Source organism: Metopolophium dirhodum, chromosome 8 (assembly GCF_019925205.1).
Source record: "Metopolophium dirhodum isolate CAU chromosome 8, ASM1992520v1, whole genome shotgun sequence".
NCBI classification, from domain to species: Eukaryota; Metazoa; Arthropoda; class Insecta; order Hemiptera; family Aphididae; genus Metopolophium; species Metopolophium dirhodum.
Window position 1 is genome coordinate 14,460,104 of NC_083567.1, and position 23,147 is coordinate 14,483,250.

At 28.0% G+C, this 23,147-nt stretch overlaps 1 protein-coding gene across 1 annotated transcript in view; it reads left to right on the forward strand.

The window, feature by feature from the left end:
• The window catches only part of LOC132951127 (protein O-mannosyl-transferase TMTC2-like), a 322,298-nt gene that overhangs the window by 2,278 nt on the left and 296,873 nt on the right, over window positions 1-23,147 (forward strand). The window contains exon 2 of the mRNA XM_061022843.1: window positions 6,941-7,062. Coding sequence (XP_060878826.1) covers window positions 6,977-7,062 — 86 coding nt within the window. The 5' untranslated portion in view covers window positions 6,941-6,976. The remainder of the gene's footprint in view (window positions 1-6,940; window positions 7,063-23,147) is intronic.

Here is a 23,147-nt window from a genome sequence, read left to right on the forward strand (position 1 = left end):
AAAAAAAAATAAATTGGTCAATGTACAATATTATTATTCAACACAAAGTCACGTAACGATTATTTAACTACTCTATTAATCTCAATTTATTTAGAAATTTGTAATACTTTGTGTATTATATTATAGCAGTCTCAAAATATATTAAAAAACTTTTTGAAATAAAAACAAAAAAAGACTGAAATGAATATTTGTGGTAGAAGTAGAGTAACTTTAAATCTAATTTAAAACTAAAATAACACTCTAGATCCATAAACAGTAATTTAAATTAAATTTAAATTTAGAAGATTATACGTTGCGTCGTATAATACACATATAGGTAACAAAATTGTTTTTGTTAAGTTTTATTTAAATATTTAATTAATAATTAATATCTTTGGTAGGTATTTAACTATAAGTCGTAAATATTAAATTATAATATTTATTTTTTTGTATTTCCTGGATAAACTTATAATTTTATTAAGTATTTTATTGTAGTACAATCACTACGAGACTACTTAAAAGTAAATAATTATGAATTGTTATTGAATCAATAAATAGTATTACTTATATGCATATTGCATGCATTTAGTTTTCGGATTATACATGATATGAATAAAAATATATTAGTTGGGCTAAGACTTTTCATTTATTAAGAATATTTAATTGCGTTATTTTATTAGAATAACTAATAATTAACGCAATGGTATAAAACAGCCACACAGGTTACAGGTATATTAATATGTTAAGCATTGGTGTGGTGGATCAATTTTTTTTTATATCGATTGTTTTCAAAAATTAATTAAAGTTATCATGCTCTTAAGCTAAATCTTCTATCAATTACATTTTTGTGTTTTTTCCAGAACGATGCCTAATAAACATTAAATGTTTTAAAGTTTATATTAAGCGTTTGTTCACTAATAGTGAACTTTATGTTTTTCGAGAGTTTGCCGAATTGCTAAACACGTTTAGTCAAACAACATCGGACAATATTCGTATGAAATATTTATGCGTTTTCGATATTACCTATATAGGCTGCTTTAAATGGTCGGATTAAATATCAATTTGTATACTATGTGGCCCTGCGTAGGCCGGCAATAAACGTTATTTGTAAATTTGACTTTATACGGAAAACTGTTATAAATTATTTGGTTTTGCTTTCTTTTTGAGATAATATTATTATATAAACGAATCGTTTGGGAAATTGTTTACATTGGGGTGGTCTACATACCTACCCTCTTTGTCAGCCCTGTGGCCAGTATATAGCATATTATATTGTCCCCTTCAACGGATTATAGTTGTCATTTTACGGAGGCAAAATCATGACAGGAAAGAGGCTGCATTGAGGAGAAGGGTGCGAGATAGAGATAGAGAGAAAGAGAAAGAGAAAGAAATAAAGAGAGAGAGAGAGAAAGAGACATGGATCGAAAGTTTGGTAAACGGAGAAAGAGTATTTATGCTTAAACTCAACCACCCCTATATAATAATATACGCTTTCGTTAATGTCGATGGTAGCGAGGGCGGTGCAAGTCGGCGGCGCATTGCTATTTAAATTCACGTTATCTGTGCGTCGCACGACTACGTTATAGAAATTAGCCTGGGTGGTGTAAAACGTATTTACGATTATTCAGTTGGGGGGGGGGGGTCGATTGGAATATTATTATTTGACATCGATAAAGATAAAAATAAAAATTTAATCATATTATTAAAATTAATAAAACGCATTCACAGCTTCCACATAACATGATGTATACAGAGCGATCCATTTAACGTAAGACACTCAATATTTCAGGAAAAACTAATGTTTTTGAAAATATTTCTTTTAAATAATTTGAAGTAGTTATTAAACAACATTTTTGGAAAAAATTATTCATTTTTTTCTATTTTGTATCGTTTTTATTTTTAAGGTATTTACACTCTTTTGAATGACAACATATACACGTTTAATATTATATTCTGAAGCAGAATATTATTCAGAGTTTTTCAGTCTATAATAATCCATAAAACGCTTTGGGCGTTTCAATCTATCTGGTTGCAACAAATGACATTCTCTCCTTGATATTTCACGAACGAAAATCTTCATAAAAACCAAAAAATGTCTACCCTTAAATAATTATCCAAATTATATTATTCTAAGTCTCTAAATGTCATACTAATTTAAATTCTCATAGTAATCCACTAATTAAAAATTATCCTCCACCTCACTTAGAAGACTAAAAAGACATTGGCCTAGAGACCTACTAATTAAAAAAAGTTAAAAATAATAATATTTAAAACGTTTCAATTGGATGGCACTGCTGATGGCTTGCCATTAAATATAAATATTTATTTTCTAAGTTATAATATTATATGTCATAAATCTTAGGTACTTATTATGCCTGTTAAACTTTTTAAATTGTAAATAAAATCTTTTTTTAATAATGAAAAAAAAAAATTCAATTTTCATCCAAGTATAGTTATAAGTAAGTATATTTCAAGTGTAGATGATCGTAGTAGTGGACCAACATTTTTTGGAATACCACATGATGTACAATATAATTCGTCTAAACTTTAAATACTTATAACTCATATTATACAACTTGTTCAAAATTCAATTTTTGTATATCAAAGCATTCAAAAAAAAAAAAATGTTTGTTTTTGAAGAAGGAATTAAAATTGCATATTGTTATAAAAGAAAAGTACATAATATTTAAAAAAATTTATTTTATAAAAATTATAACTATAACACAATTTTTTTAGAAAAATGTTCATTTTTAACGACTTGAAATTATTTTCAAAAACGTTGCTTGGTAGTTTTTGAAATAACGATAGTGTGTCTTTCGTGTTAGATAACGGATCATCCGGTTTATTAATAATAATAATATTATAAAAGTTGGGCTAACACCGAGGGGGGTATCGACATCGCGCACGTGATCCCCCACAACCCCCTCGTCCTCGTAATGCGCCACTGACGGTCCAGCGCGCAGTGCAGCATAGTAGGTATAGGTAGTTATAGCCCCACATCGGAGGTAAAGGCTATAACATTTTCCGCGTTTATCCGTTGCGTACGTTTTATCCCGTTGTAGTACAACGAACGATAATACGGCTTCTTGCAGACGGTGGTTGGGGGTGGGTGAAGGATATAGCGATACGGGAATTCTGGACGGGGGTTGGTTGGACCCGATAAAAGTTGATTACTATTCGCTTGCCGCTGCCACGGGCTGCCGCCTTTACCGACGACGACGACGACTATGCCTAATATTATTATCGCGCCCCCGTCGGCAGCCTGCGCGCTATAACAATAGAATATAATAATAATAATAATAGTAATAATATGTGCCGGTCGAATGTGTGCAGCGTGGAGGTAGTCTACAATGTAAGCGTCTCTCCGAACCCCCACAGACACCACTCCCGATTGTCGAATATATCGTAGTAGGTTTAACAAGCTCGCGGTCGTTTAGAGTTTAACTCATATTATATTGTAATATTATAAAATCATAATATAATATATAATATATTTTTTCTCTATTGAGATTCTAACATAAAATTATTATATATCTTGACAATAACAGTAAATATTGCATTATATATATATTCATATAAACGCGATGTTGATGTACGGACGCATAATATAATGACTAATGATAACATCATAATATAATAATAATAAAAAGCAATATTATCGTTGACAACCCCGAATTTTAAACGACCAATATAGAGTCGTGGTTACTCTAAATAATATGAAAATAAAACTTACGTCCAAGTGATTTTTTATCACCCCAACCATCCTGGCCACACGGGCAATTTCTTTGAAATCGAATAGAGGCTGAATACAAATTTATCTCGCGTTTGTAGCGCCTTTGTAAAAAAATTGTATGCAACATGATTATTATACAGTTGGTATACCTATGCGTTATGAACATATTTATTTTGTACAGCGATATTATGGTCTAGTGATTCGGTTTTTATTTATGCAATAATTTATAGTTCGTTTAATCTAATTTATCACAATACAGTTATAATTATTTATCTGGTTATTCACTTACGTATAATTACACTCAAGTACTACTACTATTTTTTTTCTCGACCGTAATTCAACGTTTATGTGTTACTCTTTCAACTTCCCCATATACTATTCGTTTATACTTGACATTGACATCAATGTTTGTTTTTCATGCTACCTATAAATTAGTTTTATAAGTATAACAAACATATTTTAATATTATAAATATACTCTTGAGTCTAGATATTATAATTGTTTGATTATTTAATTGTTGATGTGGTTTTGAGTTAACAATTTCAATTTAAATTTGGATAGTATAGTAGTTTTAAAATTATATCTCGGGAAAAAATCGAATTTATTTTATTTTGTAAATAAATGCGGGACAAGTACAAAAAAAAAAACAACGGAGTAATTTGAACAGTTAATTAAAAAACAAGCAGGGTAAATATAATATACTTACAAATTAGAGTGAAAACGAGGGTATTAATAATTTATAAATACAAATTTATAGCTAACGATTTTAAATTAAATTAAACACTACAATTTAACAGATTCATTTAAGATACATAGTTGGGAAATTATTAAATTTTTCATTACTTTTTAACAATTATTGGATAAACCTGCAAGTTAACTCTAAATCGTGATTCGCGTTTAAATTGAAAATAATAATTATAATCAACTAGATATTTGGATTTTGCGTTCATAATATGGACAAAATGAGAAAAGTGCCAAATGATGGGAAAACATCATGCTTGATAACAATATGGCAATATAATTAATAAAATGCATTTTAAAAGGTACTCATGCTTAACAATACGAGCACACATTTTTGTATTGCATTATTTTTAAACAAATGTATTATTGTTTTTGAAATTACCATACTTGTATGTCATGTACTATTGTGAAAACCAACAATTTAGTATAGGCTAGTAAATTATATTGGAAAAATTAAATAAATCGATATTCAAGTGCAAAATATTTTAATAAATATGATGTTTGTGCATTATAATATTTTGTTGCTATACAGCTGGATAAAATAAAATATAATAAAATAAAAATGTATATTATATTTTTTTGTATTTAAAAATTATTTTTAAACTTTACAGTATTATGAATATTTAATAAACAGTACAGTTAGTTTAAATTAAAACAGCAGGTACGTGCCTATTTATAAAATATTTTTCCCAACTATCCTAAAAGTATTCAAATTTTATATATTTAAAATATGTGGGACATGTACAATATAATCATCAATATCATACTCCATTAGATAGTTTGCAATATAAAGTATTAATCTTTTACGAGTAATTTCAACTAATGAGCTTGAAACAATACTTCAAATAATACATAATAATTAATTTATGTTTCCTACAAATTAGTAGGTATTTGGAATTTGTGACTTATAGAATTGGTATTTTAAAGTATTCGTGTTATTGTGATATAACTACGTACGAACAGACACAAGACACAAGATTATTATTTGTTAAGTCCGTCTTTGATATGAATAAGTTATAGAGTAACTGGAGACTCCTGTCTAGATACAACCGTTAGAAACCGTTTCAAAGGAACAAAAGGTTTCGCCGAAATCTGATCCTAAACTCTATTTGCCAGTTTCCTTATAATAACGTTATTTGAGAAGATTTCTAACGTCTCTGGTTGTTTTTTTTATTCAAATTAAGTAATTAGTGAACGAACGCGGAAAAAATATATAGATACTCATCATTTTAAATAATCCGACCAGATGTCTGTTTCCCCTAATTTAATTTTTTACTTTTTGAGAATATAAGTTTTTTAATACTGTAGTAGCTAAGCAACTTGATTATATTAGAGTAGTACCTCTGGATAAAATTGAAGTCATAGTGAATTGAGTCATAGTGTTATGACTTATGAAGCCCTTATGTTTTATGTAAAATAGTAAAAATCAATGGACTAATTAATTTTTTGGGGATTAAAAGATTTTCTTTAAACTTTCTTTATTTATGTTTAGATAACTGTAACAGTATTAGTCTTAAAAAAATATGATTATAATTGAGTTTATAAATGTTGTTATAACTTCAATTAAACATTAACTTCAATGTAAATATTTTTGTTTCCAAGCGAAGATTAAAATAATATAAAATGTACCTTATTGGTTTTATTATTACGATTATTTTCTTTCCTTTAAATATTGTAGCGAAATGTAATAATTATACTCGTACTTTATAGTGTATTTATCATCCGATTGGATATAGGTATTCCATATTATGCAATATTATGATGAATATAAATGGTCAATTTTATGGTTTTTATCTTATTATATTATTAATGACACTTAGAATGTAAACACATTTGATTTAAGAAAAACATGAATTAATATAATGTTTAGTTCAACAAAAATACCATTGTACTCAAACATCATAGAGTATCTGCTTTTTTTGAATTATTTAACTAAAATTTAATACATAGACACACGCTTTATCAGATTCTATACTATTATTATAAAGACGTAAAGTTTGTGAGGTTATAGGGGATAATCTCTCGATCTACCGATTTTGAAAATTATTTTGCCAATAGAAAGCCACATTATCTGTGAGTATCATAGGCTAATTAAATTATTTTTACCAATAAAAAGCCTTTTGACAAAAAATCATACATTATCCTCACAAACTTTTGAATAACGTACGTAGATACAATAGCCTTTTTCAGCTTCGTTTGGGGTGAAAAAATTAGAGAGGGAAATTGTATGCCCACACCATTGGTAGAAAGTCAAGTTTATTATCTCATATAGGTAGCCTTCTACTGCCGCCAGGACAAATTCCTCAATATTGTTGAAGATATATTTTATTTCAGATAAATAAATAATAAATAATAAATAATAATAATAAAATCTAGCAATAGCAAAGCATTGCCGGACAGCTAGTTATATTATATAACCGTTTAAAATAATAACTGCTTATTTTTAAACATTTTATTGTTATATTGACGACTGTACTTTTTTTTCAGGTTATTATTTGTAAATTCTTCTCTCGAGATTTAGCCATGGAAGCAGGTAGTTCGGCTTGCGTGGCTTTGGCGTTTTTGGTCAACTACAATACGTTAAAAGCTGGCTTCGTGTATGATGACAGGTAATTTTTCCTAGAGTAAATAATAATTATTACGTTTAAATGTTGTAAGTAATGAGTCGAATTTGGAAAAATGTGTAACCGTTTTTGGGCAAAACAACAATTTTTGCTTAGAAATTAGAATCATTTGCGTGAGCAACTACTTATCACTAATTTCAATTTTAAAATGTAGCATTGTAGCTATCATAAATTATAACTTATAATAATATACATTTGGATGTTGCTGTTGATTGTTAACTGTAGATAATTTTACTGTAAAAACTGTAAATTTGTATGTAGTACCTATGTTTACCACTCAAAATGAATAACCATTATGTTTGCCAACCATTGACATATATTTGATTTATCATAATTCTTATTTTAATTATGAACGATGTTGGCAAATGTTTAGATACAAAGAATAAGTTAAAAGTATAGAGTTAAAATACAGAATATAATATTATAAATCTGAACAAGAATGACGATTATACTACATACACTATGCAATTAAACAAATGTCTTTTTATAAGAGTATAATAATTATAGGAGTATAGGACTATGGAGATAATACTATGTACCTATAGGTACAACTACAATTATTGTAAGTTGGCATAGGTATTATATAAAATATATATTACGTAGATACTAGATACCATCGAATTTTCTGCTTTAATGAACATTTTAGAATGATCAATTTAAATTTAAAATTTAAATGAATTAACGTTCTTTTAAAAAAGAAATAAGATATAAGCTAAAAAGTCTCAAAGTTTTAAATTCAATAAATTATGACTTAATTTAAGCATTACCTATTAAAAGAGTACAGTTACAACGTTTTAAGAATACGAAATTGATTTGCCACTAATTATACATTTAAGATAACAAAGATGAACTTAACAGTTCACTAACTTCTCTATGAAGTATATGCGAATATAACGAACAACAGTTGCAACGTTTGAAAATATGATTACTTTTTTTTTATAAACATGATAATATTTTAATATTATAATATTATAGTTAGACTATCTCAACAAAGTCTTTGTTTTTGATACATTTTGTCCTAAATAAAAGGATATAATAACACAACAAAAATAGTTTGTACATCAGGTAGGTATCTGTAATAACCATAACTCGAAACCAAAATATTATTTTCCAATTTCAATTTTGGTTTTGGTTTCGGTTATCTGTATTTATTTTTTTGATTTTATTTTTGGTTTGGAATATTGATTTTTATTTTTTTCCGATTTTAATTTAAGCTTTTAACGATTTTAACCGGTAATCAAAATCCGTATCTAATATCGGTTTCAAGCCATGGATAATAACATGATATTATCCCGATGCTCGTAATATTATATTATTTTTAATGGATCTCTGCAGTGATATTGCGAACGATGGTAAACTATCTCTGTGCATTTACTAGTGCAGCTGTCATTGGTAATTTCCGGTGAATGTAGTTGTCGTGGGGTTAAACACACTATGAAATAATATCGCTACAGTCTACGAATCAAAATAATAATAAGTAATAGATTATGTTTCGTTTGATTGGTCAGTTTAAACCTACTGCAAAGAGTCTACAGTTATCCAGGATTTTAATACCATCAGAATTGCGTTTTTAGTTTTTGCTGTTTTTTTTTATAATCGATGCGCCTACTGCATCTATACATAAATACTATTTTTTAAAGCCAGGAAAACGTTATCTGATTATCTAGAGACCGTTTGTAACTCTCATAATATCAACCGATTAACCTCACTTTCTGATCTGAAACGTGTGCTTACCTATATTATAGTAGTTTGCAGCTAGCAAAAATGATCAGTATGATTTCAGTTACAATTTCGGTTTTTCTTTCTTGCACATTTCATAATGTTAAAATGGACAGTTGTTTACAAATTCTTAGATAATAAACAATGACATTTATTTTTTTACTCTTAAACAATGGGATTGCGGAACTTGTGGTTATGAGGAAGAGTGGTTTTAATTATACATTTTAAAAGGATAATAATAATATATTTATTTATTTTAAAATGTAAACATTTAACAATAATAGTGAAATATGAAAACTATTATTTACATTTATCATTTATGAGATTGCAATTTATGAAGATACTCAAAACAATGAAGTTTAATAAAAAAAAAAGTGTATTTTTATTAATTGTAAACGGTAGATTGAACTTATTATTTCCAAAAACAAATCGAACATGTTGTATTATAGTAATAATAATTTTTTATTAATCTAAGTCAATACTAATGTACCTTAGATTACGGTGTGAATATTATGTTTACGGCATAAATAACTTAAAATTAATCTAAATATTTTGAAAAATGAATTGTGAATAGTACCTAATTATATTATTATACAGTACAGTATAGTTAACTTTATGAATTACAAACTATATTTTTTGAATTACTACAACATTTTACACACTCATTATTTTTGTTAAAATATCAAATATTAAAGAAAAGACAAACTTGAAATGTCTATAAAAAAAATGTTACATAATTTTTTGGACCATTATTAAAAAAATACGAGATACTTTGTATTTTATTTACAGTAATTTAAAATTAACTTTTATTTTCATGTCTGAGCTATTACAATTGAAAATTTTATGCATTTTTAATAACAAAATAATTTAAATTTTTTCGTTTTTTGACGTATTTTGTAAAAATTTAAGCTTAAATCGCTTGTATAAAGTCTGGTTTTGATATTTTTTTATTACAATAATAATAGCTTTTGAGGAAAACCTTGTAATACATCCAAACACCAACTAGATCTAATTTTTTACCAGAAACCACCCTCAAAATTAAAAATTGGAGCATTTTTAGTTTTCACTGCTCCTAATGTTAACGTCAGACACACCAACAAAAAAAAACTATACACGTCATGGTAAAAAGTAAAAACAATAAGCATTCATCGCTTCCCTCGGAGTCTAAAATAATAAATAATTTATCGATTTTTTCTTTAGTTGTATTTTGTAACAACACCGCTGTACCCATATTATTATGCTTTTGTATTTTAAAGGTATGGGTAAATATTACTCGTATATGACTTTTGAATAATTTAATTCATCTAATATATAGACTATATTTATTTTAAACGTCACATTTATTTATACGAAAAGAAGAAGAAAAAAAAGTAGAAGATATTTATTTATGTGTTTTTATTGATTATTATAAGTAGATAAGTATGTGTAATATTATTGTACTGTATAATATGTACGTACACAATAGAGAAATGCAAGGAAAATATTACACTGATGTTAATAATAATGATACAACGACTGAATGTGAGTAAGAAAAAAAAATATCCAAGGAAGATTTCTATTTTAACGAGGCATATCCTTTTCGTTGATGTCGTACAATGTAAAAAAAAGGAGAGGGAGAGAGGAGAACTATAAAAAAAATTATATTATTTCTACATGATGGCCGAACCCATCATAATGATATCCCTAACAATAACGTACTTGTGGATATGCCAACGTGTGTAAATTCAACGTCGAAATTGATTTGATTTCTAACGCTATTAAACATCCAAATTACTTTAATATATTTAATGAATTTATTATTCTTTTAATTATACTTAGTCTAATTTTAATCGTCAAGTTAAATATCAGCCAAAAGAATAAAAACAGTACAAATATATTTATCCATAAAGATCGATTTATAAAAGGTACCTACTATATTTAATATTATTAAAAAAAAAATCTAATTCAAATAATTAATTAATAACGTCATAATGTACGAAAAACGATAATCTTTAATAATAATACGTATTACGAAGTAGGCACCTACATATATGTTCAATTTGTACTAATTTTGTATCGTAACACGATAAATTTGTTACTTGGAACGTTTTTATTAGGTATTCGATTATTTTTTTCTATTGTCTACAGTTTAGGTCTGTTTGACAGTTCATCTCTATTTTGAAGAATTGTAATATTGTATACCAATTTGGTAAGATAAAAAATGTAATTCCATGTTCTTAAATAATAATCTTAAAGAACGTTTGAGCAATATTGTAGGTACTAACTAATGCTTACACGTTGATTTAATTTATCTCTTAAAGATAATTTTCACTGAACTGTTTATGTTTGTATAATATTATATAAGTTAGGTATACTTCAATAAATAGTCAGCAGTTTCAATCCTCGTTTCATATGTTTGTTTACATCATCTTAGTGTTCATATTAGAGACTACATGCTGTTAATTAAACTTTTTAAATAAAATATAACATAATAAGACATAATATTTTTTTAAAAAAAAAATCACACCTATACAAATGAACCTTTTTTCATAAAATGTAGTATTTTCTCAGATGTTTTGAACTTAACTAATATGCTATAAGCTAATACTAAGACTTGTATAATATATTATTTTAATATTATAATATTATAAATACAATTAATAGATAACTTGATAAATAGTATTTGCACTGTGCATTAAATAAAAATTCGCATAAAGTGATAGTCATATAATATGATGCGTAGAGTTATGCTAAAATCTATGTGCACATTAACATCAATTTGCGTTTAATATATAACTATAGGTACATATTATATGATTTAAGCACTTTCAAATTCAACAATAGTCAATAAGTAGGTAATTGTGTTGTTTGAATTTAAATTATGGATAATTAATCATGTAGGTAAGGTCAACCGTGTTATACTATAATATTATATTATCAACCGGTGGAAACCGGTGAAAATAGTATGATATAATCAGAATTACTTAGTATTTTACTTACCTGGGGAATATTATAATTAATTTATCAAGTCATGTGAAAACATATTTTTGCTATGCCTGCTTACGCCGCTAATATTCCATTATTGTTGGTTCACCTTTGTACTGTACAATAAAATAATTACTTTTTTAAGTTTTTCTGCGACTCGCCCCATACTTATTAATTTGTCTGCTTCAGCTATCAAACATCCTAGAGGCATACAATTTAATATATACACAATAAAAATATATTGCTTGTAATACGTGCTTGAAACTTGTCAGATTAAGTCGGATACCGTCCCGTATTCTCTAGAGTTTGGTGATAATTTTTTTCTTTCAGTAAATATTACTCATTTTACTTTAGCGGTTTCTGTATAGTTGTAACAACTGTTGAATACAGCCTATAGATATTTCGTATGTATCACACACTTTCAACACCTAATAATAATGATGCCGTTTTCTAAATTAAATACCCAGTTTGGATTTTTAATTATATGTTAATGATTATTATTTTTTTAATGGATGAATTTAAATTAGTTTCTCTATATTATTGGTTTAGGTATACATATTATACTGAATCCATATAATTTACCCCAAGGTTGGACTTAGTGTTACATTTACTGAAAGTTATTTTCGAATTAGCGTGACGACAGTCGATTACAGATAATAGAAATATAAAGAAATAATGTAGAATTATGAGGGTTTCGTGTCCGTTACTCGGTTGATTAAGTCTAGAGTTTTAGACATGACTTTTCTGTATGGAATCCAAAAAAACTTTTCAATATTATGTGACATAAAGGTGATTAAATATAACGAACTATAATATATGTCGTTACAAAATAGTTCTTACATTAAATCATGACAAATTTAATTAAATCATTAACTGACTATAGGTACTTATACAGCAGGTTTACCTACAGTTTTAAGTCGTCATCGATGATAAATCACAAAATGCACACACCTTTACATAAGTCTTAAGGCTAACACTAAATTATAGTTTAATAAGAATAATAATAATCATCGTTATAACTTAATATAACGGAAAAAACTCCATAACATAATGTTTTTGTGGGGTATTAAAAGTCACATCATTGCGCAGAAATAAATATAAACAACAATTTAATTTATGAAGCGGGTAGAATATTATTGAGCAGGATATTTTAATATTATTCTCTCGGGTAGTTTCAACCTATATTTATTTAAATTGATGATATATTTTATATATTAAACAAATATACGATGAACATTAAGTACAATATATACTATATACTATATAATATATGGTAGAATTACCTACTGTAATACTTTTATAAAATTATTTTGTATGGTCTTTATTTGTTTAGAATATTATAATTTTTCTGATAAGTTTATTGATTTTTAAGTACTTAATTGTTTCATAAGATTTTTTCAACCTAATGATAGTTGATTGATAATAATAGGTATTATTAGCATTAAAAGGTTTGATCTAGAATGGGTCAATAATGGACATCCCGGGGCTCCACTCAAGCCGTCCTGTCTTTGTATCTTATTTTATCGGCACCAATTATGGCATATTTAAGTGTTTACAGATCACCAGCTAATAAATATTCACTTTCATAATAATAAAAAAAATGATTGAAAGGTTCTTTTTTTTATTGTTATTTAAATTAATCAAAACACACTTTATCGCCCTCCTCGCTCTTAAATCTGATCCCGGGTCGTTGCCAGAAATAATATTATATTTACGTAATTTAATATCTCCAGATACCGTAAGGAAATTGCGCAGCTATTACTGTTTGTCTTTTTCATTGGTTTTTGTTTATGCTTGGGACAATCAAGTGAAGTATATACCGACTGCAGAAGAGTAAAAACAGTTTTTAGACCCCAACAAGAGCACGTGTGTATACAAGAGAAACTACCCCTTTTAAACGTCTGCCTGGGTAACGGGGTAGTGGTGGTTAGTGCATCGGCTCTTGTGCATGTATACTTGACTTCTTCATATAGTATAATATAGAGTCAGATGGATAAACATTGGCTTCCTTCGTATCGCCTCGTTATACGATATATGAATTCTCCATGTATATAGGTACTCTCTTATATATTTTAGTCTTTATATAGTCTCGCAACGAGGACTTATTGTTTATCTCTGGGGACGTATATTATGCGTTTTGTAACAATAATATTAGTAAGCAATATCTTCGTTTTTAATAGTCGTTCATCGCGTTATGTATATTGTTTACTTTTAAAACGCTTTATTTGATTAATACAGACGTGATTGTAATATTATGTTATGTTATATTTTTGTCTATAGAATAATTTTGATAGAGTCTAAACGTGTATTTTTAAAATGATTAAATTGTACCTAATTATTCGTTTTCGTAAAATATGTATTTTTAATGATCTAAATTTACAATGCCTCTGATTCTTCGAAACGCAATAATATGATTTTATACATGAGTTTATTAACCCATATTTTATGACATTTTTTTCGAAGTGTCAACTTAAAAAGGACATTTATTACGTGTTGATTTACAAGTGTGTCGCTGACTCACTGTGCCATAAATTAAAGTGATTCGGTTACTCAAATAAGGCTTTAAAGTAATTTTATTCAGACGTTTTAACAAGTATATGATATAAGTAACTACTACAAATTAATATTGTTTACTTTTAGATCTAGAGAAGAATTCTAGAGAAAATTGACTTTACTGTATTTTTATATACGTATTGGAACGCGTATTGCGCAGTGAGTCAATTTTATAGAATAGGTACCTATATCATTGGTTTTTGAATTCCAAATTAGAAACAGGGTAATAATACCTATTTGAAACAAAGTATTGTATTAATTTTGTTTAGAGTACAATACTATGCAATAAACAAAATATGTTAAAATTACATTTTCATAATATAAACACTGTCTATCAGAGGAATTCGAAATATTTTAAAAACCTAATTTTAACATAATTGTATACAGTTTTACAAAAAATTGTCTCTTTCCAAGTCGACGTTTAGAATGACCGTGTCAGTGGTAAACAAAATTCCACAGGATCATGTAAAAGTAATATATTTTAACAATAGCTTACAAAAGACAGAATTCCGAAATGTTTTCTCATTTCTGTTGACTTAAGGAATTCGTTTGTTTCTACGAAGAGATGAGTACTTACATTTTAAGCTTTATAAAATAAATGTCCAAGTCTAAACCAAAAGGAAAGAGTTTCAATGGAGAATTTATGTTTCTTGTAACTTTTTTGAGTTAAACTCTATATTATTATATATCGAAGTAAAATGTTTAATCAAAAAAAAATAAAAAATAATTAAACGTTTGAGAAAGATATAAACTATAGAAACGGTAGCAAAAGAACGTAGGTATAGGCAAATAAATCATAATTTGTAATTTTTATCAAAATATTTAATAAATGCCTTCTGTTTTCAAAACAAAATCATATAGGCTATAGGTATACAGTATAGGCGTATACGTGTATGTATATTTATTATATACAGGAGAATTATACATTTCAACAGGTAATTAATGATGTTATGATATTACATTACTACAGTAACATTAATGGTGTTCTAGCTACTATGGTGAAATTAGCAAAATATTATACATCATAATCAGAAATTCAGAACTGCACATTTTAGGAATAATAGTAGATTAATACAAATATTAATATTCTATTATTGTCAAAAAGATTGAATATAAAATGCAAGATTCCTCATAAACTGTACTTCCTAGAAGTAAAAAAGCACATATAGGTAATGATTTATTACTAAATTTGAATTTAACCTATCAATTACCGTGACGTACTCAATGACAGGGTATAGGTATACTCGAATTCCTAATATATGGCCAAGTGATTTACTTTGTTTTTTTTTCATCAAACGCCTCTTCGAAATTATTTTTTACTTCTAATCAATTAGTTTATCAATTTTCTTTAATCTTTTCACATCACTTTTCAACTACCTAATATCTAACTAAGTATGAATGACACTCAAACATTCTCCAAACTTCATCATTCGCACTAGGTCATACATTTAGTATTTATTTTATTATTGGTTATATGTTTTGGAGAGTGTTTTTATTTATTTAATTTTTTTTATGGTGGGTCTAAAATATATATACAAAACAAATATCGTATTTTAATTACTTTTTTTTTCAGCAAAATAATATTTAAAATAAAAATGGTTGCCAATAACCATTAGGTTTTGTCACGTTTATTACAAATAGTATAATATGTAAACAGTATACTGCGTATAGTTACAGGAGAATGTTAAATATTAGTAGAATTTTGTTTTACTATTTTTGTTGTTTTGTTCAATTTAAGCAGTGGAAACTTGTTATCGATACGCGAACGATGGAAAATTAACTCATAAAAACTGTTTTTATTAGATGAGGAAAAAGCAATGAAAAACTCTATAAAAATAAACAATATTGTGTAGACTTAAGTGTTATTATACAAAAAATTACTTGTATAGGAAGGTAATAATTTTGTGTAAATTAAATAACATAAACATTTCTATTCATTAGCGTTTTCTACGAACAAGTTAAAAATAACTGAATATAAGTTTCTTTAATTATCAGCCAATTCAATATTTGTTTAGCAGTTCAAAAAGGAACTAATTTATGATAAAAATCATTACAATTAAATGATATGATGACCCAAGTCGGAATTTCACCTATGTACAAATATATGTTATTATTTTTTAGCTAAAAACGTGACAACTAGCATTAAGCATCAAACTTTTACACACTTGTAAGGCGGCATAGATAAATGCGTTTGTAGCGTCTCCTCAACTATATAGTGATATATATATATAACATATAACGTATATATAATTATACATATTTTATACTTATAATTTTGTTTTCATTTATATTATCCATATTGGACGATTGTGAATTGTATACTATCGTTCTGTTAAAAAACGGTCATAAATTGTCATAGCCGTTCAGAATATAGAATTTGAGATTTTAAACAATTATTATAGAATTATATCAGTTTTGTAGAACTACAAAATATATAAAAGAATATTAACAATTACAGTTTTTTGATAATTTATCAATAATTAATACTATAAGCCTATTTCGTAAAAATATATGATGCATGTATGATAATATAATAATATGATAAATATATATTATTATTACTATTATAAAAATAACCTGTCCTTCAAAAAACATTTGATCATAAACATGTATTTGGAATTACAAGGAATTAAATAATCATTTTGTTTACTGTAATATATTATATTTTATATGTTTATTTTTTGATAATATTAATTTGTTAATTTATTAACAGTAACGAATGATGTCACGATAGTGACTGTCGACTGATAATAATAATTGTAACAACAAAAGCGTCTTTACGAGTTTCAAATGGACCATCAGCCAAAAGACATGTTTGTATGTCAAAAAGTTTCACCAAATATTTTTTAATTGCTCATATTAAGTTTATTTTTAACTTTTAGTTTTCACTCGAAATAGGAAAAAAACATAAAATATTTAACGTAATAATATTACAACGTAAAGGCTAGACATTTTTTTCCGCATTTATATTGGAATCAACCGAATAGTTTTCTCAAACATAACCCATGAACGAGGTATTATGATAAAACAAATCACTACCTGCAAGTATTGAATTTGTATTAGATCCAATATTTGTTTTGGCTGAAAAATCAACTACCTAACTCTCGTGGGAAGTATATAAGAGGGAGATGAAGGAAAAATAAGGGAGGAGAGAGAAAAACATATATCCTAAACAAACAACTCGGTTACGGTAGCTAGGTACAGGCAAACGTATGAGAACGAAAATGGAAAATATATTCGATAATGTGTACCAAATACGGCAGGCCACGATGCCTTTAAATAATTCTGGACATGTCCCTCAAGGCGGAGATGGTATGATATAGCTAGCGTGTCACCTACCCCTCCAGTTTAAGGGTGAGTTCCCACCCGGTGTGAATGTGTTTGCACGGTGTGCCTACACTGTACACAGCAAAGTATATTATGGTATTCCAAACACGTTGACCAGAAGCATCTGTTGCGATGAGACTTTGGAAAGGGTGTGGTAGAGACGATAGTGTGCAAACACGGTTACAGTGTAACGCTTCCACATCGACCTTAACTCTGTGCACCACTCTGTTAATTGTTTCTTTATCTTATGGCCCCATTTGGCAGTGATATAGAAACGAACATATTATATATGTATTTGTTTTTTAATTTAAATTTCCCCCCCTGAAATTTATTTACACACTTTGTAATACTTGAGTTCTTAGATAATTTCTACTTCGGGCCGTTCGTTTCAAACGGATTTAGAAAATTGAATTTGATTTACTTCATGTCGATGGTTTAATGAGATGTATAAGGAATTCGAGATGTCTTGAGTAGCAAATTCACAACAACCTTTTCTTTGAACCATCTATAATAGAATCAATTTTTTTTTTTTTTTTGACAAAAATGAAATTAGATTTTGTGTCAAATAATTATTTACTAATGAGTGAAAACAATTTATGATTTATAAACATTGTAGGTAATATTATGCATTCATAATATGTACTATATAATATTTAATATTATTATAATATTATTATTAATATATTATTATGTATTATTATATTATATTTAAATATTTTATCCTTTAGTTATATCCTCAATACTCATATAATATAATAATACACAAGAAATTAATAAATTTGTTATATTATTATTATTGAATTTCGTTTTGTAATAAATACAATAATTCTTAAAAATAAATCATCGTACTTTTATTTATACACAAATACATTATTTTGTTATTACACTTTAGTTTGAGTACTTCTCTCGGATCTCTAAGTTAGTTGAGATTTTGTAGAGTAAGTATAGCGTGTAAAAGTAAAAAAAAAATTATAAATCTTATACCTAATATGCAATCAAAACTGTATTTTGTTATGTTAGAATTGTAGCATTAAAAAATAAAGGGTAAGACGTATGCATATTAATATGTGTATCATAATAATATGATGAAAAGAAAGTTTTAAATTTTTTCATGAAAGCAACACTTTGATGGTATTGAAATTACCTGTTTTAAAATGATCAATATGATATATATATATCATACCCTTTTCAAAGTTATTCTGCAGTGATACATGAGGACTATTTATTTTTTTTTACACTCACAAGCTTTACTAAATATGTTTTATTTAATATTATTAAAAAGTTTTCTAATTATGGATGATTGAATATTTGATATCATTTTTAGAAAAAATTAATTACCTAGGTTTTATTGTTTTAATTCAAAATGAAATATTTGAAACGACTATATTAAGATTTTCAACCAATATTAAAAAAAATATTTTCTAGGTTATAATATTATGAATAAATTAGTAAATTTAGCTTCACAATTTATGAATTTGGGTATTTGTATGCATATTATTATATGTAGGTACTCATAGTATATTTAAATTTAAAATGTTGACGAAATTGAACGAAAAATAATGATTTTTCTTCAAACACTGTTAGTTATTTTGTTGTAATATAAAAATTTAACCGCTTGAAACTTGAAACTTTTCAACATTACTCAAACAATAAATTTATTAATCTGGTAGCTGGTTTAGAATATTTAGAGTTGAAGTTTTTGGTTTTTATGAAGGTTTAATGTTGAAGACACATACCAGCCAGCAATTTTAAGAACTAGTTTAGTTAGAGAACTAAAGATATAGATGTATATACGAGGTTTATGTAAAGCGTTAAAAAAATAAACCGATACAGAGTCTCAAAATTATTATAAACATTAATTTAACTACTTATCATTGTGATAAATCAAAAAAAAAAATCGTCTTTATTATTTTTTAATCACAAGCTATAATAATATAAGAAGTTTTTCAATTAAAATATTGTATTAAGTTATTTTTAATATAGTTTTAAGATAAAAAAAATGGTTTAAGAGATTATTTTTTTCGTATTAATTTTAAGTTGAATATTTTATTAACGCGCCTTTAGCATAACAATGTAAAAAAAATACCATTAAGAAATTAATAAAATCTATAGAAAAATGCTTTATAATATTTCAAATGAAATCTACTGATTAACATTTTTTAAATGTTGTCTTTTGACATTAGATAAAGTTATTTAATAAATATTTTTGCAGTATAATGTAGTATGTTTAATTGTTTGAAAAACACATGGAAATTATTCAATTTCATTCTACATTCGTCGTAAATACACTTTTTTATTTTAATATTGTGTGTAATGTAAAAATAATACATTTTGTCAGCAAATCGTTGAATGTACTTGCGGTGCTTATAAGCTATGATTACACAAAATTCATCCATTTGTTAATATGTAAACGTAGATGAGGAGTATATTTTATATAAATGAAGAGTACATAATAATATATTACTGTAGCTTATAGAATGAAGATTTTTTTTTAAGCTACTTTTTTAAAGTACTTTCACTTTTACTTTTACACCCCTACCTACCGCATTAATAAAATATATCGAGCACATCCATCGAGACTTCTGTCAGTAATTGTATTTTATATATAAGTAGTAAAATGGTTTTAATCAATACAGTTTTAGTTTTAATTTTCAATTAAAATAGGAATAATAATTAGCACTAGTGACAAGTGTTTATTACTCTATTACTCGTCACGTCATTCGTGATAATTGGCAATCTAGTCGGTCACGCCTCTTTGAAGTTTTGCTTTCGAGTACCTGTTTCATTTATTTCCTTGTCCTTTGTTTCGTCGATTGATTTAGTTTGTGAAATTAGTGTGACCCGGTTTTCGACGATTTAACTCGACTGAGCCGTCGTTTTCGTTAAAAATTGAGATGGGCACTAGTTTACGTACCGGTCGAAACTGTCAGTTGGGACAACTGTTAGACGTGGCAAAACCCGTTACATCAGTGTAAAAATTAAGTGAAAACAAAACATTTACCACCCCCTCGATTGATCGATTAGACTTAGGCCCACGGATAATCTTTAGGAGAAATCTCGTTCTCAGATCAGGGACAGTGATTATGATGTATTGATGTGCCTGCCCTATGCGTGCAGCAGCATTCGCACCGCGTATAGGTAATACAAAGGCCTGCAGCAGGTGGTCTTCGGATGGTGAATATATAATACATATTATATGATATATGGTTTGATGCATACTCGTGTGTTTATCGGGTACGTGGGGCGTAAATTCGGTCGTCGAAGAGGATACAATATACAGTTTCACATTATTATACTAATGCAAGGCTGCTAATTAGTCCGTGGCCGACGACGATGGATTCGCGTGACACACGCCAACGTCGCACCGGCCGTCGACGATCCCTCGCGCGAGCGACGCAACCGAGGCGGCGACGGGTGCAATTATTATTACACTACGCGTGCACCCCCTTCTGCAATACACCCCAAACAACACGACCCCTGCCAAAACAACCCCCCGTGGCATGCGGCGTGGTGTTTACACGGAAGCCGGTAATTGGAGGAGGGTCGGTGGGTCGTCAGCGGCGGCGGTGGTGGTTTTCGTCCACGTGTATCATCGTGAATGAGGGACGCGTAAATAAATAAGGTACTGTGTATATTATATCCTGTACCTGAATGTCATTCCACAGTCTGTCGCTTCGTTTTAACGAATCCGAGTATAATGTACGTCTGCATGCGACGACAAGACGTGGGCTCGGCGGTGGGTGCTAAAAAAGAAACGCAACGATTTGCGTTCCCGAAAACGTATGGACTTTTTACGCCAAAGTGAACTCGTAATCCTCTCTGGATTATATTCCATCCATAAGAACGGCCACGGAAATGTGTCCGAAACGTCAATATTTCCTCGAAATCAACACGAACGTTGCCAGAAAAGTTCAAAAGTGACTAGGAATTAAATTTGGAATTTTAAAAAATTGGAAGTGACGTGCTGAAATGCTTATAGAAAAAAGATTGGTTCCTTGATTATTGGTCCTTGGGAAGTTCAAGCGATCGTAATGTACATTATATAACGTTACACGTTTTCAGTCCGTTCGTCTATCTGCTTGTTTGCCCGTCATTCGACCACACTACGCTTTAAATTATAAATTCTGATCGTATGGGGAAATGAGATACATTTTATTATGATAAATGATTTGTATTATAGTTATTGTAACATTAATTGTTTAAATCATTTTTTAACAAGTTTGACCAATTTTTAAATATTGTTTGGTTATCTTCAGTTTATGATTACATGATGTGTAAATTTTTAAGTAGGTAGGTACAGTGCTTCTTGTATACTCAATAAATGTTCAAACTCTTTAACCAATAGTAGATTATCATAATAAATCCTTAAATAGTCACATGATTATATTCTGAACACTCGGGTAGGCATGGCTCTGAACAGATTCAGTTTTTCGAATTTGTTAATAAAAGAGAACTATTATTATAAAACGTAATAAAATAAAATGTGACTGAGTTCGTGAGCGAAGCGTGGTAAGTATTATAGGTACCTATTAATGTTAGGACTTTACTTAGGCTTTACTTAGAGTTCGAATTTTTTTTTTATCAATTGTATTGCTACCTCGCAAAACACAAATACAAATACGATCCACAATCGGTATACATCGCCACAATTTGTGGTATCCCAGCAGCCGTGGCACGTGCAATGTAATATAATTTACTTCTATATGACACAGGACGACGTCTAAATAGTGTAAACATTACCATACGCTATCATGTGCGTATATTACAATATAAAATATAGTACTCGGTCATATGGAACGAATAGCGATTATAATATTAATATGTACTATGTAGTGTAACAATATAATATTATGTTATATTTATTTATAGGTTTAGAATTTTTTTCCCCCGGAACCGTAAACGAACACGGCCCCGATCGTTTTAATACTATTCCACTCGACGGTGATATTATTATTATTATTGAACGTGTGAGTGAACGAGCTGCGGTTGTATTTCAGTTATCGATATTTTACTATCGCGTATAAACAACAGAGACACGCCGCATAATTTATGGTTTCCTAATGAATATATCTATACGCACAAATGCTAATTTGTTCTTGCATGAATTACTTTTTATTCAACGGAAATATTATTATTATTATACGCGTTTTGTATCATCCCGGTGAAACTCGATTTGAGCACTATAAAATAATATATAATATAATAATAGTATACGTCGGCCGCTACCTTTTTCACCAACCCGACTGTCTGGATCAAAAAGTTAATATTTCTGTCACGTTGCACTATAGCCATTTTTAATATACGCACGTGGCACGCATTGCGCATACACTTTCAAGTTCAATATTTTTTAAATAATCGTTATCGGATTTTCGCGTTGATACACATTTTCATTGTTCAGGCGCCCGCGTAGAAAATTAATAATTACATCAGCTGTACACTTTAAATCCGGTTGAGGTTCGTTCGTTTAGATATTATAACAATACAATATAATATTATAATTGTTTATT